Source organism: Equus quagga, chromosome 2 (genome assembly GCF_021613505.1).
Source record: "Equus quagga isolate Etosha38 chromosome 2, UCLA_HA_Equagga_1.0, whole genome shotgun sequence".
Classification (NCBI taxonomy): Eukaryota; Metazoa; Chordata; class Mammalia; order Perissodactyla; family Equidae; genus Equus; species Equus quagga.
Window position 1 is genome coordinate 128,035,359 of NC_060268.1, and position 17,228 is coordinate 128,052,586.

General features: G+C 39.3%; 1 protein-coding gene across 3 annotated transcripts in view; it reads right to left on the reverse strand.

Moving 5' to 3' along the window:
- Positions 1–3,513: 3,513 nt before the first annotated feature.
- STOX1 (storkhead box 1) overlaps positions 3,514–17,228 on the reverse strand; it is a 53,887-nt gene continuing 40,172 nt past the window's right edge. For all 3 annotated transcript variants that reach the window (XM_046650712.1, XM_046650719.1, XM_046650707.1), the window contains 3 exons: positions 13,474–13,626; positions 9,390–11,748; positions 3,514–5,800 (listed from right to left, as the gene is read on the reverse strand). In XM_046650712.1, the coding sequence (XP_046506668.1) occupies positions 5,653–5,800; positions 9,390–11,748; positions 13,474–13,626 (2,660 nt within the window). In that variant the 3' untranslated portion in view covers positions 3,514–5,652. The remainder of the gene's footprint in view (positions 5,801–9,389; positions 11,749–13,473; positions 13,627–17,228) is intronic.

The following is a 17,228-nucleotide window of genomic DNA, read 5'->3' on the forward strand; positions in this document are numbered from 1 at the left end:
TTGAGTGGACAGCAAGAAACCAAACTGAGATGTAGGTGCAGGGGCACTTCACCACCACTTGACAATGTCTAGCACACCAGCCTTGTAACCAGAGCATCAAACTTCTGTCTTGGCAAAATTACTACTTGCTACATGGCGTGGAGTTTGAGGATTGGTCCTGAATGGCTGAAACCACAAATGTCCAATATGTGATTGCAGCAGGCCTTCTGCATAAGGATGGCTTGGCCTGAAGTCAAGGGCTATATGTTTATCTAAACGCTACCATATGGATCCAATACTGTGAACAAAAGGAGTGTTCAGCTAGCGAAGGTGGGAAAATGCATCTCTCTCTCTCGATTATAAGAATAGCTATGCGTCTCTAGATCAGTGCTTTTCTAAATCTTTTTGCCCCACGCCCTCACACCCACCCCAAGTCTGCCATTGTAAAGTCTTCGTAGCACTACAACAGTATGATGTGCATAGAACACGGGAGTGGATGTGGCTAGGAATATCACACACACAAAATTGGGATAATAATAGGAAAAGATATTAATATGTTGTGGTTGAAGATCAAACATAGATTAAGTAAAGTTTTAGCTCCTCAAGCTTCTATTTTTGGCATTTTTATATTGGAGGTCATACAGCAGGTCTGAAAAAGGAAAGGATTAGACTGTTCGATTCTCCCGTTGCAAGAGGCTAATGAATATATAGTGTTTTACAGAATGACCTCTTGTGACAGAGACATTCTACAAACCTTGCTTTTCTAAGCCCCAAATTCATTGACTCAAATCTCTGGCTGCTATGTCAGGTGGAAAGAGCAACTGTGTGTAAATTAAAGCTAATCATAAGTAACTTGATCAAGCTGGAGCTTAGCTGAAAAAAATGTGGGTACTACTACATGTGTGTTCTCAATGGGTATGAACTAGAAAACTTGGGAATGGGGATGAGGGAATGGAGAATTTTTTTCATATTTTTCCCTCTATAAATCTCAAGAGATTTATTGATGAAATTTATTGGGGGAAACATGAAGGGGTAGCATGAATAATTAAAATGTACAAGTAACTCAAAATATCATCTTATTAGAACATCTTGATTTCCCACACATCTTACCAGAGGCACTGATACAATTTCTTTCTCAAAATTTAAGAGTTTGGGTGCCTAGATGAGGCTCTGTTCCAAGGTTCTATAAAGATTTCCCTTGCCTTTGGCTTCAGTTCATTAAACTTTATGACCTTAAGACATAAAAACAAGATGACTATAAACTTGCCTCTCTCTCGTCATTCTCAATTCTACAGTGCTAGATTTTAATTTTTACTCCATAGTTAGAAAGTAGGCAAAAAGACCCATCATTTTGCCTCTTTATGTCAATCTCATATTACAAGAGGAATTGAACCATTATTTTATTTTATTTTAGAGGAAGATTAGCCCTGAGCTAACTGCTGCCAATCCTCCTCTTTCCAGTGAGGACGACTGGCCCTGAGCTAACAGCCATGCCCAGCTTCCTCTACTTTATATGTGGGACGCCTACCACAGCATGGCTTGCCAAGCGGTGCCATGTCCACACCCAGGATCTGAACCAGCGAACCCCGGGCCGCTGAAGCGGAACGTGCGCACTTAACCGCTGCACCACCAGGCCAGCCCTATTTTATTTTTTGAGGAAGATTAGCCCTGAGCTAACATCTGCCGCCAATCCTCCTCTTTTTGCTGAGGAAGGCTGGCCCTGAGCTAACATCCCTGCCCATCTTCCTCCCCTTTATATGTGGGACACCTACCCTACCACAGCATGGCTTGCCAAGCGGTGCCATGTCCACACCCAGGATCCGAACCGCCGAACCCTGGGCCGCCTATGTGGAACGTGTGCACTTAACCCCTGCACCACCAGACTGGCCCAATGAACCATTATTTTAAACTGTTATGACATGGCAATAGTTTAAGGGGCTGCTATAAATTGCTCAAGAGACATTAGAGGCAGAGAATGAGTGTTGAGAATACTAAGAAGTAAGGAGAAAATGAAAGAGGGAACAGGAGGGATGTTTCTGCCATTGCTAGACACATGACCTTGGTCAACCCAATTCTAAAACCTGGTTTTTGTTATTAAAGTGGGAACAAAAATGCCTTCCCTGCTGAAAGTGCAGGGAAATTGGGAGGATCAACTGATATAACAGTACTACAGAGATAATGTACAAAGGTGCTTACATTTCTACCTTTAGCTCCAGGTTTTGACAGCGTTAGAGCTAAGAGACAGCTTTGAACACATTTAGCACATGTATACTTATGTATGTATCTAGCTCCTAATTCAAATTATTTGGAAAAGCTTTTTAAATGTCTAACCTTTGGAGGGAGGTCTGTTTCTTTAGTCAATTGCTTTGTAGATGTTTTGAATCAAGTGATGGAAGGGAGTAGTTCATATCAGTTATCCCAGAAGAGGGCACCATTACCCAAGAAATGGTATCTGCTACTGCTAAAAAGGGAACATGCTTCTAAAGGCCTAAATGGGAGAAAAATCTGTAGAGGCCCACAGGATAATCATGAGTTTGTTTTTGATACACCTATTCTTGTTTCGTGACTCTTACGTCTCTCTTCCCCACTCCCTTTAGGCACTAGGCTGTCTTCCCCATCCCCACAAGCCTTCTCAGGAAGCTTGTAGGATGGATTCTCAAAACACAATTGCTCCCAATCTTTTCACTACCATGGGTTTTTCCATTGTTTGTTTCTCATGGATCTGACATTTTGAAACCTTTTTTGTGCTAAATTGCATTTAGTAATAATTGATTCATGGTCATTCTGTGAATAAGACACAGATGCAGCTTAACAATGTCATACAGCATGTGATAGTTTTTCATTATTGAGCTGGTGTAATTTCAGCCACTGCAAAAGAAACTTGACATTTTAGTTAGCAGAGAGTTAGGCAAAGGAAATGAACAATTTCTATGAGGATTTTTGAAATAGGGAAAATAGTTTGCAGAACCCAGCTATTCTCTGAGCATTCTGAGGAGTCTAAGATCACATATGAAAGAGGATGAATCAGATCTCACATAGCATGAATGGCTACAATAAGCCCATGCTTTACATATTTTATTCCTATTTATAGCATAAGGTAGTAACTGCAAATTTGTTAGCCAAAGGCATAATACCTCCCCTAGGCATATTTGGATCTTGATTGCCAATACTGTCCATAATCTTAACATAAAGGACTGAATCTCTAAATGAAGGAATTCCAGACAACCTGGCAAAAAGAGGGGACCTGTATAGTAGGCCTATATTGTATTACCTATCAGGCAAGTTTTGTGAATATACAAATATATAAAAATATACACACATACATTTATAGCAATATTAGTGCCTTTTGCATTGGGCACTTTTGATAGATTATCCTCAAATCTTACAACAATCCTGTAAGGTAGATGTCATTGCTATCTCCCTTTTACAGATAAGAAAACTGAATCAGAGTAGTTTAGTAACTTTCTCCATTACACAGCTACCAAGACTTGGAATTGGGATTCAAACCTGTCTGACTCCTAAGCTCAGGTCATCATGCTGCCTCCACAGAACAGTTTTCTCATTAAAGAACAGACTACAATGGAGAAATCAAGAACTAAAGTTTCCACACACAAAAATTAATTTTGGGAAAAAATGCAAATCACTTAGAGAATAATCTCCAAACAACAATTTAATAACACATATACCCATCTTTAATATCTGTGGTCATATGCTGTGTTTTGTAGAAGGGAAGTTTATTGGTTTCATAATAGGCTTAATACATTTAGAGAGTGTCATAATGCATCCAGTGGCAAAATTAGATGGATTTCATTTGGTCCCTAGATGTGGCTAGAACCACAAAAACCTTTGGATTCCTCACTCTACTAAGAAACTTGTCCAGGTCCAAAATCAAAGATAGAACAGAGTTGCTGGTGCTTCTTTTTCCAAGGATTGGCAAGGATAGGTGCAGAAATGGAGAACTGGAAGCAATACTCAGGAATCTTGCATGAGTTCAGTATTTCACAGGATCCTCACTGAATTTTTTTTTATTGAGATATATTTAACATATAACTCTCACTGAATCTTATAAGCACAAAACCTTACAGTCGGAAGGAATCTTCAAAATCAACTAGTTCAGCCCCTCTGTTAATTACTGGAAATAACCTCTGCAACATACCCGTCAAGGGATCAGCAAGCCTCTGCTTGAATGCCCTAAATAATGGGAAATTCATTTCTTTACAAACATGTCTATTTCATCTACAGATGGTTTTGTCTAATGCGAAGTTCTTCATATCTTTGTCCTAACTTCCATTCACTGATGCTGATTCCTAGCTGTAAGACCCCCTAAAACAATGCCTCCCCTACAAGACTTTTCTCTGAAGATTACCCTTCTTGGTACTTTACCTAGGATTTTGAATGTCCTTATGATCACAACTAATCTTCTTGGAATGCCATGGTAGGTTATCAGGGCTACTGAAAACTAACAAGAGAGAGTGGTACAACCACTGCAAAACAGAGCAGTGAATGTGACCTCCCCACCTATGCACACCCTTAGGGCCTGGAGGCAGCTCTCCACTGTGCTGAGCTTCATTCTGGCCTTCACTGTTATCAGTTTGGTGAGAGTTGGAAAGAGGCACTCTCCAATTATTCAATCATCCTTGAGATTTAAGGCCTTGAGAATCCTTAGAAACCTCTTAGAAGAAACATCCCTTCAACCATAGTCAGCATTAGCATCAACCCAACTTGCCAAAACCAGTTTTGACTTTTCCACGTTCCCCAAACCAAGACAACTGCCTATTCCACTATTTGGTCTGAAAAGCCCTGCTAGAAAAAACTCTGGCAAAGCTATGTAGACCTTATCATGAGTGGAAACGGATCAAACGTAGATGAACTGTCTATCGGCCATCTTCCATCTTTTCTCTAAATCTCTAATTCAGAACCTCCCTTTCACTCACAAGCCATTCTGCTTCCCTTCGATCTCCACCATCTGAGAACATCCTGACTTCTCACTGCCATGCTATAGAGAGAGCCTCAAATGTGAGGAGGAACCAGAGAAACAGTAGAGCCAGATGCCTACTGCCACAGGTATTTTGGACATTGTTAGTCAGTCACAATGTGGAGCCATTTGTTCATGTTCAAGCTGGTCGCAGAGAAGATCCTTGGCAGCCATGATTGGATGGAAGGAATTCTTGTTGCAAAGTACCTAACACATCTACATAAATTCTTTCTGATAATGATAAAAGACTTTAGTTGCAAACAAAGTATCTATGTAACCCTAAAAAACTATTTTCTGGATTTTTGTGTGAGATCCACCTAACATAAGAACTCAGCATTAGTGTGGGTAGAGAAATTCACTAATGGGTAGTAAATTAACATCCTACGAATTTGAGAAACTAATGAATGTCTGAAAATTCGAGTTAGTTACATTTAATTGGAGAAGGACCAAGGATTCCATTTTTTTAATTGCATACAATCTACATACTCCCAATAAATTCCTAGTAAGATAAGGTTAAAAAAAAAAAGCTTTAAAATCTCAAAAAAGGAAAAAAGCCAGTAACTAGAACAAAATATGAAATGAGATTAATAGCATATATGCTTCGCTTTAGAGAATTCTTATATACTCAATTGACTAAAACATCCTAATTAAAGCTGTACATTTTTACAAAACAAAAGCTTCTAAAAGGAAAATAAGAATTAAACATTTATGACTGGAGTTAGTTGTAGTAAGGGATTGGATGTGAGTGTTTGACTGCTCTTTGTGCCTTCAAAGTTCTGCAGAAAATTCTGTCTTCTTTTTAGTTCATCCAAAATGAGTGAATTATTAGATGCCAGACTCTGTGTCCTAAAGATATTAAAAATAATAAAATTATTTTCTTCAGAAGGGGCCTGGATTTCTAATCAAGGCATTATACCTTCATTTGTTACTTTGAAGCAATATAACATTTACTAACACTAAGGTGGACTGATCAAATATCTTAACCTTTAAAAATCTAAAGTGCTCTTTACATTTTAAAAGCTTCTCAATAGCACCTCAATTATTTGACAGCTGCTTTCCAAGAAGTTCATATTTTCTGAACATCTGTTCTCAGATGCACTATCAAGTACAATCTAGTCAGAAACAATAAGTTCTCTGAAAAACTCTTCTATACAACTGAAGAGACCAGTATCTTGTGTAATTTATTCCTTTTTCGAGAAGTCATACGGAAGGGAAAAGACAACTATATTTTTCATATTGTTCACTATGTTCCTTTCGTAGGAGCTGTAAGCTATGTTAGGCCCTTATTTAACATCTGCCTTGCTTCAGCCAGGTCATGAAACTGTTTGGGCACTTTTCTTTTTCTTTTCTTTTTTTTTTTGAGGAACATTAGCCCTGAGCCAACATCCACTGCAAATCTGCCTCTCTCTGCTGAGGCAGACTGGCCCTGAGCTAACATCCATGCCCATCTTCCTCCACTTTACACGTGGGACGCCTACCACAGCATGGCCCAACAAGCAGTGCCACATCCACACCCAGGATCCAAACTGGTGAACCTGGGGCCGCCAAAGCGGAACATGCACACTTAACGGCTGCACCACGGGCCGGCCCCAGCATTTTGCTTTTGACATTCCTCTTTTCTCACCTTACCTCCTCTCCATCACTTGTCCATTACATTAAGCTATGTCTCAAAAATGTGTCCTCCAATAAGTCTTCCCACACACAGCCCATCACTCAACTCCACATCTCTTTCGCAGTTATGAAGCGTCTATGCTTTGTTCTTGAGTTTAATCTGTCTGTTTATTGTTTATTGGTCTCCTCAACTACATTCAATTGTAAGCCTCCTAGAGGTAGCAACAACATCTTGTTCATCTCTGTCCCCCTAATCTTTACAACAATTATGGCACATAACTGATATTCAACTGCTATCTTCCCTCCCTTTTCCTCTACTTGTCTTTAAGGATTATAGTTATAAGTCTTTCAAGAAAACCAAATTATAAGCAATTGTTGAGAAATTAAATTTCTCAAGATTTTGCAAATTTAAATTCTCAATTGCATGTCAAGGAGTAATTTCCCTCATCTGATTTGGGTTTTTTTTTTTTTTTAAAGATTGGCACCTGAGCTAACAACTGTTGTCAATCTTTTTTTTTCCCGCTTTTTTTCTCCCCAAGTCCCCCCCAGTACATAGTTGTATATTTTAGTTGTGGGTCCTTGTAGTTGTGGCATGCGGGATGCCACCTCAGCACGGCCTAACAAGCGGTGCCATGTCCGTGCCCGGGATCTGAACCAGCGGAACCCTGCTGAAGTGGAGCACGAGAACTCAACCACTGGGCCACAGGGCCAGCCCATGTTTTTGTTTTTGATCTTGCCAGACAGAAAGAAAGGGAATCCATGGCTTGTTGGGTTACACCACCATTGTTTACTTTGGAGACAACATGTTTTGATACTTCAAAGACTTAATATGAATTAAACTATTGTTTTAAGCAGAAAAGATCTGTTCCCCAATAAAGAAGTAAAGATATGTTTTAAAAATGCAGACTTCCAGAAATTTAGCTTAAGTTATAAACAAGCAGAAATGTCTGAAAACATTTATATGGAAAAAAAAAATCACTGGAGATTGATTTATTATAGCAAAAAATTGGGAAATCTAAATGTCAAAGGAAGGAAAATACTGGTTATATACGTTATTATATACAGACTAGAATACTAGGCAGCCATTAAAAAGAATGAGCTACAGGGCAAATCTTCCTCAAGCAAAAAGAGGAAGATTGAGGGGCCAGCCCATGACCGAGTGGTTCAATTTGTATGCTCCGCTTCTGCATCATGGGCTTTTACTGGTTCAGATCCTGGGCAAGGACATGGCACTACTCATGAGACGTCCCACATAGCACAACCAGGGGACCTACAACTAGAAGATACAACTACGTGCTGGGGGGCTTTGGGGAGAATAAAAGGAAAAAAAGATTAGCAACAGATGTCAGCTCAGGTGTCAATCTTTAAAAACAAAAAAACAAGGAAGATGGGCAACAGATGTTAGCTCAGGGCAAATGTTCCCCAACAACAACAGAAAAAGAAGGATCTATATGTATTGATTGCAGGATATCCATAAGTTAGGCGAAAAAGGAAAGCCACAGCTCTGCATGAGTTGTTAAAAAATAATTACATTCAGGGCCGCCCGGTAGCATAGTGATTAAGTTCACACACTCTGCTTCAGCAGCCCAGGGTTCGCAGGTTCGGATCCTGGACATGGACCCATACACCACTCGTCAGGCCATGCTATAGTGGTGTCCCACATGCAAAACGGAGGAAGATTGGCACAGATATTAGCTCAGGGCCAATCTTCCTTACACACAAAAAAAATGACTATTATATTTATAAATGCACAGAAAAATTCTGAAAGGTTATATACCAAACCATAACTGTTAACAATGTTTAGGTCACCTCTATGGAATGGGAATGGAAAAGGTTAGGGAGGAACCGGCCCCATGGCTGAGTGGTTAAGTTCACGCACTCCACTTCAGTGGCCCAGGGTTTTGCCAGTTCGAATCCTGGGTGCGGACATGGCACTGCTCATCAGGCCATGCTGAGGCAGCATCCCACATGCCATAACTAGGAGGACCCACAACTAAAAAAAAAAAAGAGAAAATACACAACTACGCACTGGGGGGCTTTGGGGCGAAAAAGGAAAAATCTTAAAAAAAAAAAGAAAAGGTTAGGGAATAAAGACTTCCAGTTTTACTTTTTACTTTTAGGTATTACTTTACTTTTTCAAAAGGAAGTACACAATAATTTTATATAATAAAAAAACTAATAAAGATATATGCCAAACTTCAAGATGACCGTTTAGAAAACTATTTAATAACATGAGAGGAATGTTCATGATATACTGTTAATTGTAACTACAGCCTAAGCCCAATAGACAAAATATATAGATCAATATGTTCAGACTGAAGTGTTGTAAATATACCAAAAAAAGGATTTTTAAAAAATATCTAGATGGTAGGGTAATTATAGGTGTTTTTAAAAATACTTTTTAGTACTTCTCAAATGTTCCATTATGATCATATTACTTTTATAATCTGAACAATGTTATTTAAACAAATTGGTATGGAAAATATTAGTGGAAAGTAGCCATATCTCTTCTCAACCTGTGCAGAATCAGGAATCTACGGGAACTCCTCCAACGCTCAGTTCAGGAAGTGCTTGGTTTACAGCAGTTCTTTCCTATTAAGGCTTAGTAGTAAGTGGTGCAAACTTTGGTTCACATTAAAAATAAACTCTACCCTATTATATAAGAGATTTCACTGTAACTTTATACAATTTATTCAGTAAAGGCTGGCAGAATTGTCTCATAAAAAGTTTATTCAGGGGCCTCCCTCTAGGTAACTCACTATACCCTTAATTTCAATAATTCCTGTGGGGTAGTGGCTAATCAAACAGTTTTGTATGCACTTACCGTGGAGAATCTATTCCACTATCTCCTGCCATGCTATGATTTTCTGTTCCTTCCAAGTGACTATGTTCATGCTGGGTATCCTGAGCCAACACTGGCATACGTGAAGTGTTGAAAAGTTCTAACTTCTGTGTGAACTGTTTGCTCACTTCCTGATTCTGAGCACTCTGACTCCAACTAGTTGGTTTCTTTCCTTTGTCACCAACAGAATCTTGCAGGGTTTCAGCTTCAGAACTGGCCTTCCTTGTGCTATAGTAATCAAATATACTTCCATTAGCAGATGCTGAGGCCTGTCCACATTTAGCAACACTAGGTTCCTCACCATAGTTAAAACTGGACCGGGTCCCTGAATTGAGGCCACAGCTTTCAGCAGAGAGATCAGCTTTTTGGCTCTCACCTGGGTCAGTGAGCAATCCAGTGGGTTTGTAACATTCATTTCCCTTAAGTACCTGAGGCTCAAACCTATGTATTTTGCTGTTGTACTCAGTCAGAGATCGGTCAGTCACCTTTTGTTTTCCTAAATGATTCCACTTGCTTCTCCCTGGAAAGGAATACTGAATGTGGCCAGGCAGTATTTGACATAAGTCATCATTTTCAGAAAAGTCATCCTCATCTAGATATAATGAACTGCAGGCACCATCATCATCTTCCACTTCATTCTGATACAAGGCCTGGTCATCATCAGAGGGCCATTCATTTTCTAGGCTCACAGTCTCTGCTTTCAGGACAAATGCCTTTCTCATTAGTGTTTCTTCTGAGTCTGTGTCTTGTCTCTCAGGTTGTCTCAAATGGTTCACACCAACTCGGTAATCCAAAAGACCAAGATTTTGGAACTGATGCATTGTTTTATCAATTAATCTACAAGCAGAGGATGCTTGGTCTAAAGAGGAGGAACCTTGTGACGGCAGGACATGTTCTGTTTCTTTTATCTCCTCTAATGTGTTAAAGTGAGAATAATTTTTTCTTAAAACTTTAGGGTTTACCTCATTTTCTCCACCATACACATCATATCTCAACATGCTTTCCCTAAAGGAACAGCATTTACTATCATTTTGCAAAACACCACACTGAGAGTAATTTAAGAGGCGATCCTGAAAGTCATCACTGATAGATTTGACAGTAGAATTATTCACATAAATGGATTCTGCCCTCAGTTTATCACTACATTGTTCAGCACACAGCTGTTTGGCTTCACTTTCCAAGATTCTCGAGGAATCTAAAGACCCTGACCTTTGGAAAGGCTTCCCCTTCAGTCCAACCTGACTGGGTTTCAGATCACTGGTCTTCCGAATGGTGTGCCCTTTGGTAACTGAGCTCCCTCGGTGAGACAAACCCTGGAAAGGATTACTGATTCGCTTTTTGTAAATCAAATGGGAACCTAGCACTGAAGGATTCTCACCAAGTGGTTTCTGAACTCCTGCTTCATTTGGGCTCTTAATTCTGGGGGTGGACTGTGTAGGGAGGAGCGTGGGGCCTTTCTCCAGCCTAACGCTTCCTGGCTGAGGCTCACTTCCCTGACTCCTGCCTTTGTGTCTATCCCTATGAGAATGGCCCCGCCTTTGAGGCTTTGCAGACCGGCCCTGCCTCTTCTTAACTCCCTCTTTTGAAGGATATTTATGTTTGACTGTCAGTATATCAGTGGAAGTGCCCTGACTATTATATTTTTTCTTTTCTTCATATTTTTGCATTAGGACGGTATGTCTGATTAAGTTGTCAACAGTCAGAACAGGATTAATTCGTTTGATTATCTCATGTTCGATGTCTCGAGGGATATTGTCCAAATTATCTTCATCTCGGACAGGCCATTCTTCTGGTGGGAACTGGGCAGAGAAACTGCTGTGCTCTGTTCTGGACTTCTCCTTTCTGGATATACTGCGCCAGAAGAGGCTAAAGCCAAACTTCTTGCCTTTTTCTCTGTCTTTTGTGTATGGTAAAGGTTTGGTTCTCTGACAGACGTGATTCTCCTCAGACAGTGAAACCACTCGACTCTGTACCAAAGATTTGGATTCCCCAAGACCTTTCTGGCCTTTTCTAGTCACTTCTGCAGCAGCTGGTGGTTCCTGTACTTCTAGAGTGCACACTTCAGGGAAACACCGGCAAGACTGACAATGGGACACGGAAGCAACATTTTCTTTGGCTAACTCTGCACAGCTCTCCATGCTCACCAGATATGTAATACAAGTTGGCGTCGGGTGACTTTTATCTGACAGGACTCTCTTATTTTCCTGGGGGGTTGTATTTGTGATGAAGTAAGTATGAGGAGTAACTATGAAGTATCCTTCTCCAGTGTGATAAATCTTCCTTTCTTTAATCAGAATCCCCAGAGTGGTATGGAGAATATCTTGAGATGGAACTGCAATGCCTAAAACAAATAAAAATTTTAAAACTGACAGATTTTGAATAAGAAACATGTTAATGAGTGAAATCAGTAACTCAGAAATGACCACACATTTGTTTGATGAACACAGAGCTAACTGTAACACAATATTTATAATTACAATGCCAAAGAAGCATTAATAATCATAATTTAATTGAATAATAGGAATATAATTTGTCCACACAAAACACATGGCTAGGTTAATGTTTCAGTACAGGAAAAAAATCTGAGTTCACTCAAATACAAACACAAAGTTATACAACCCCATTATAAATTTAAATTTTGACTAAGGAAAGCATTCTTGACAGCAAACCATGGGAGTTTTTGAAAACCACAGTCTCACAGCTTAAGTCTTAATAGGAATCTATAGAGAAAATGAAACCAATCTGCTTGGGTGAGGGCAAACTACCCAACGTGTGGATTACAGTGGTTTTTCAAACTGAGACAGTAACAAACAATTTTAAAAGAAATTCGCTTTTCCAAATAGCAGGATTCAAAATTATATTGGTATTGTGAAAATAATGTTAAAAATGTTTTATATAACACTGGAAAAAAATACATCAATATGTTAACATAGGTTTCCTTTGGGTGGTGGTACTGTAAGTGGTTACTTTTGTATATTTCCTGGATTTTTCTACAATAAATATATTTGTGTTATGATGGGAAAAATAAAAAATACTGTTCTACATTCATGCAGAATGAGATCAACATATGCTAATGTGGAAAGATCTCCAATATGTTGTGGGTTTTTTTTGAGGAAGATTAGCCCTGAGCTTATCTGCTGCCAATCCTCTCTCTCTCTCTCTTTTTTTTTTTTGCTGAGGAAGACTGGCCCTGAGCAAACATTTGTGCCCATCTTCCTCTACTTTATATGTGGGACACCTGCCACAGCATGGATTGCCAAGTAGTGCCATGTCCACACTTGGGATCTGAACAGGTGAACCTCAGGCCACCAAAGTGGAATGTGCATGCCGAAGTGGAATGTGCGCACTTAACCACTGCGCCACCAGGCCGGCCCCTCCAATATGTTTTTAAGTTAAAAAGGGAAAGGTGGAGAGAATGTATAGAATGATCAAACTTATGTTATAAAAAAGGATACATATACTCAAATACAATTTATGAAAGTATACATAAGAAGCTATAAAAAACAGAAGGTGTCATCTCGGGGAAGTGGCAATGAAGAATAGGAGGCGGGGGGAGAAGACGAACATTTCCTTTTTGGCTTTGCACCCCCTTCTACAGAGTCTGATTTATTTATTGCCATAAGTATTATTTTTAAAAAGGTCATTTGGGGCTGGCCCCGTGGCCGAGCGCTTAAGTTCGCGTGCTCCGCTGCAGGCGGCCCAGTGTTTCGTTGGTTCGAATCCTGGGCGCGGACATGGCACTGCTCATCAGACCACGGTGAGGCAGCGTCCCACATACCACAACTAGAAGGACCCACAACGAAGAATACACAACTATGTACCGGGGGGCTTTGGGGAGAAAAAAAAAGGAAATAATAAAAATCTTTAAAAAAAAAAAAAAAAAGGTCATTTGGAAAGTAAAAGAAATACCCTTATCAAGTTTGTTGATGTAGGCCTTTGCCTGGCATGGCTCTAAGATATAGTTCTATAATAGAAAAAAAATTGGATATCACCCAGTTGATTATATGTTTAAGATAATTTGTAAACAGAAACCAAACACATGCAATGAATAGAGCAAATACTCTACCTGGGTAATGTTTCATCAAATGCTCCACCAGTGATTCTTGCGTTACTACAATCTGAGCGGCGTTCATATCAGATATAACACAGCAAAGAACTTCAGCCAGAGGTACAAACTGAGACTGAGCGACTGGATTCATTTGCACTGGAAAGACATCACCTAAAGTGGAGATTAAAAAAAAAACAGGAAAGGTGATAAATTTGATGTAGTATAAAATATTTGGAATTAGTGAATCGAGGATAGTTATAAAGACTGAATAGCAGGTGGAATTGCTATTCTCTCCTCAGTCTTTATTCAGAATCTGTTAACATGACATGCACAGTGATAGAAACTATGGAAGAAAAAGGTTTACCTTGTGGTCCCTACTTTTAAGAAGTTTGTAGTATTTGTCACTACTTTACAAGCAAGAGATAGTAAGTCTCCATATGAAAGGCACAAAGTGCTCTCAGAGTTCAGGTCAGACAATGCTTGTATGGCAATTAACATCTTTCAAAGCATTTTTTTCACATTAGCTATAAGAGACAGGCAAGGATGGAATTATTTCTTTATTTAAAATATATAAAGCCATAGAGGGGCTGGCCCCGTGACCGAGTGGTTAAGTTCGCGCGCTGCGCTTTGGCAGCACAGGATTTCACCAGTTCAAATCCTGGGCGCGGACACAGCACCACTCGTCAGGCCATGCTGAGGTGGCATCTCACACACCACAACTAGAAGGATCCACAACTAAAATATACAACTATCTACTGGGGAGATTTGGGAAGAAAAAGCAGGAAAAAAAAGATTGGCAACAGTTATTAGCTCAGGTGCCATCTTTAAAAAAAAAAGCCATAGAAAGCTCAAGTAATTGTCCCAAGGTCTAAATGCAAATGAAGTAACAGAAATAAGTCTTTTGACTCCTAATCCAGTATTTTCATCATGAAAAATTAAAAATATAAGAGGTACCTGAAAGAAAAGACTACATAACTGTAATTAAAAGTCCAGTGGGCAGCCCAGTGGTGCAGTGGTTAAGTTTGCATGTTCCACTTCTCGGGGACCCGGGGTGCACAGGTTTGGATCCCAGGTGCAGACACGGCATCGCTTGGTAAAAGCTATGCTGTGGTAGGCATCCCACATATAAAGTAGAGGAAGACGGGCATGGATGTTAGCTCAGGGCCAGTCTTCCTCAGCAAAAAGAGGAGGATTGGCAGATGTTAGCTCAGGGCTAATCTTCCTGGGGGGAAAGTCCATCAAGTTAACAACTTTACAGACACCCCCATATCTACCTTCAGAGGAAGTCTCCATATGGGCCCCTTCCAGAGTTAATGAAACTCTTGAGATTTTTTTCTGATAAAATGCTTAAACAGCCAAGGGGAAACTAAAATTAAAAATTTTAGAGTTGTTTAATATTGCCAGAAATATTTACTGTTTGACCCCAGCTGAAAACTGGTAAGATATTTAGAAGGATTTATTTTTTTGTAGCTCTATGGTCAAAAATTGGCCAAATTAAAATCTGATATTCAGAACCTGATAGGAATTTTTTATAGGCCTTCTTGCCTAGGCCAAAATAAACTGTATACTCAAGAGGGAGAGAAGCAAATTGGCGATGATGTAGTTGGACAGGCAGATCAACCTATGATGTCATTTAAGCTACAACCCAATTTCTGAGGAATTGAGAGCAACTGTCCTTATCTTACAAATATTTGCAAAACTGGAAATGCAGCTCTAGAGCAATTCAGATTCTACCCATTCCCTCTCACCAATTCCAACACCTCCTACATTTATCTCAAAAGGCCTGTAGCCTCTCTAGAAACTCTTACTTAGACCAACCCCAATTCACAAGACTGAAGGGGGACAGAGAGGCAAACGGCTATAGATGCGCCCTTGCCCAAAATTGAGCATCTTTAAAGTCTCCTCCACAAATATTAGTTGGAAAAAAAAAAGTTTTAGCCACCTAAACAGGTAATCTTAATTTATTCCATCTGCCAGAAACAAAATTTGGATCCAACTATACTTTTATAACTAGTGAGCTTTGGATTACTGTACCTGATTTACAGCAATTTTAAAACAATAGCTATGGTGTCTCTATGTACGTGTGTCTATATATACATATGTTATAAATGTGTGATATTTTTCTACCTCTGGATGGTATTATCAAATTTAATTTGTAGAGAGCTCTACTTAATTGGCTTAAAAACAAATAAGCACTATATAAATTGAGTATACTCTCAAAAATATAACTGAGGGGCCCAGCCCCGTGGCCGAGTGGTTAAGTTCCTGCACTCTGCTGCAGGCGGCCCAGTGTTTCGTTGGTTCGAATCCTGGGCACGGACATGGCACTGCTCATCAAACCACGCTGAGGCAGCATCCCACATGCCACAACGAGAAGGACCCACAACGAAGAATATACAACTATGTACTGGGGGGCTTTGGGGAGAAAAAGGAAAAAAATAAAATCTTTAAAAAAAATTTTTAAAAAAAATATATATAACAGAAATTAATCCAGGGGCTGGCCCAGTGGCATAATGGTTAAGTTCACATGCTCTGCTTCTGCGGCCCGGGGTTCACGAGTTCGGGTCCCAGGTGCAGACCTATGCAGCGCTCATCAAGCCAGGCCATGGTGGTATCCCACATACACAAATAGAGGAAGACTGCCACAGATGTTAGCTCAGCAACAATCTTCCTCAAGACAAAAAAAAAAAAAAGAAACTAATGCAAATGAATTTCAGGATCACGTGATCCAGGAAAATATTCAATATTAAAGCTAATTTAAGTTTGTCAGTTTTATTAAAATAGTCACATCTTCAGAGTTATCAATATTGGATATAATGAAAACATGCAACTTTTATTCTACCTGGGTTATTAGTCAAACAAGCTCATGTTATCTGTTACAGAATTTGCCAGCAAGAAAAAAATAAGACGATGGCTAACTGCTTTAATGTCTCATGAGAATTTCATAAATAATCTAAGTATGATTGTCAAGAACAAATGAATTATATAGATGTTAATGCAATAAAAATTTTTAATTGCAATAATTATGGTTTGTGGTATGTATACTTAAAAATAACTTCAAAACGTTTTGGCAACTTGAAATTTAGAGTTTTGCTAAGTTAAATTAAATGATGGGAAATTCACTAAATTCCTAGATCATTTCCAGATGAGATAAAATATTAAGCATTATTGGCTTTTTTTTTTAAAGACTGGCACCTGAGCTAACTTGTATTGCCAATCTCCTTTTTTTTTCTTTTTCTTTTTCTTCTCCCCAAAGCCCCCCAGTACATAGTTGTATACTCTAGTTGTGCGTGCCTCTGGTTGTGCCATGTGGGATGCCGCCTCAGCATGGCCTAATGAGCAGTGCCATGTCTGCACCCAGGATCTGAACTGGGGAAACCCTAGGTCGCTGAAGTGGAGTGCATGAACTTAACCACTTGGCCATGGGGCTGGCCCCTATTGGCTTCTTATTACAGAAAAACTAAAAGATGTTTAGATCTATTAGTAAATATGTCTTGTACTATGTTAAAAAAAGTTATGCTATGAGAAAATGTGTTTTCAGTAAAACAAAAAAAGGAGGGGCAAAAGAAATGGAAATATTTTTGTTAAAAAAGTAAATTTGTTCTAAAGTAAAAAGTTGTGGAAAAGAAGAAAGGACAAATTCTGAATGTAAAAAAGAAAGTTATGGGAGGTTTGTGGAAGAGGAACCCTGAGAAAAGAGTTTTGTGGCTAAGACTGGAACAAATTTAATTAAGTAAACTAGTTTTAACATCAAAAGTAAGCTGGAGCAAAAT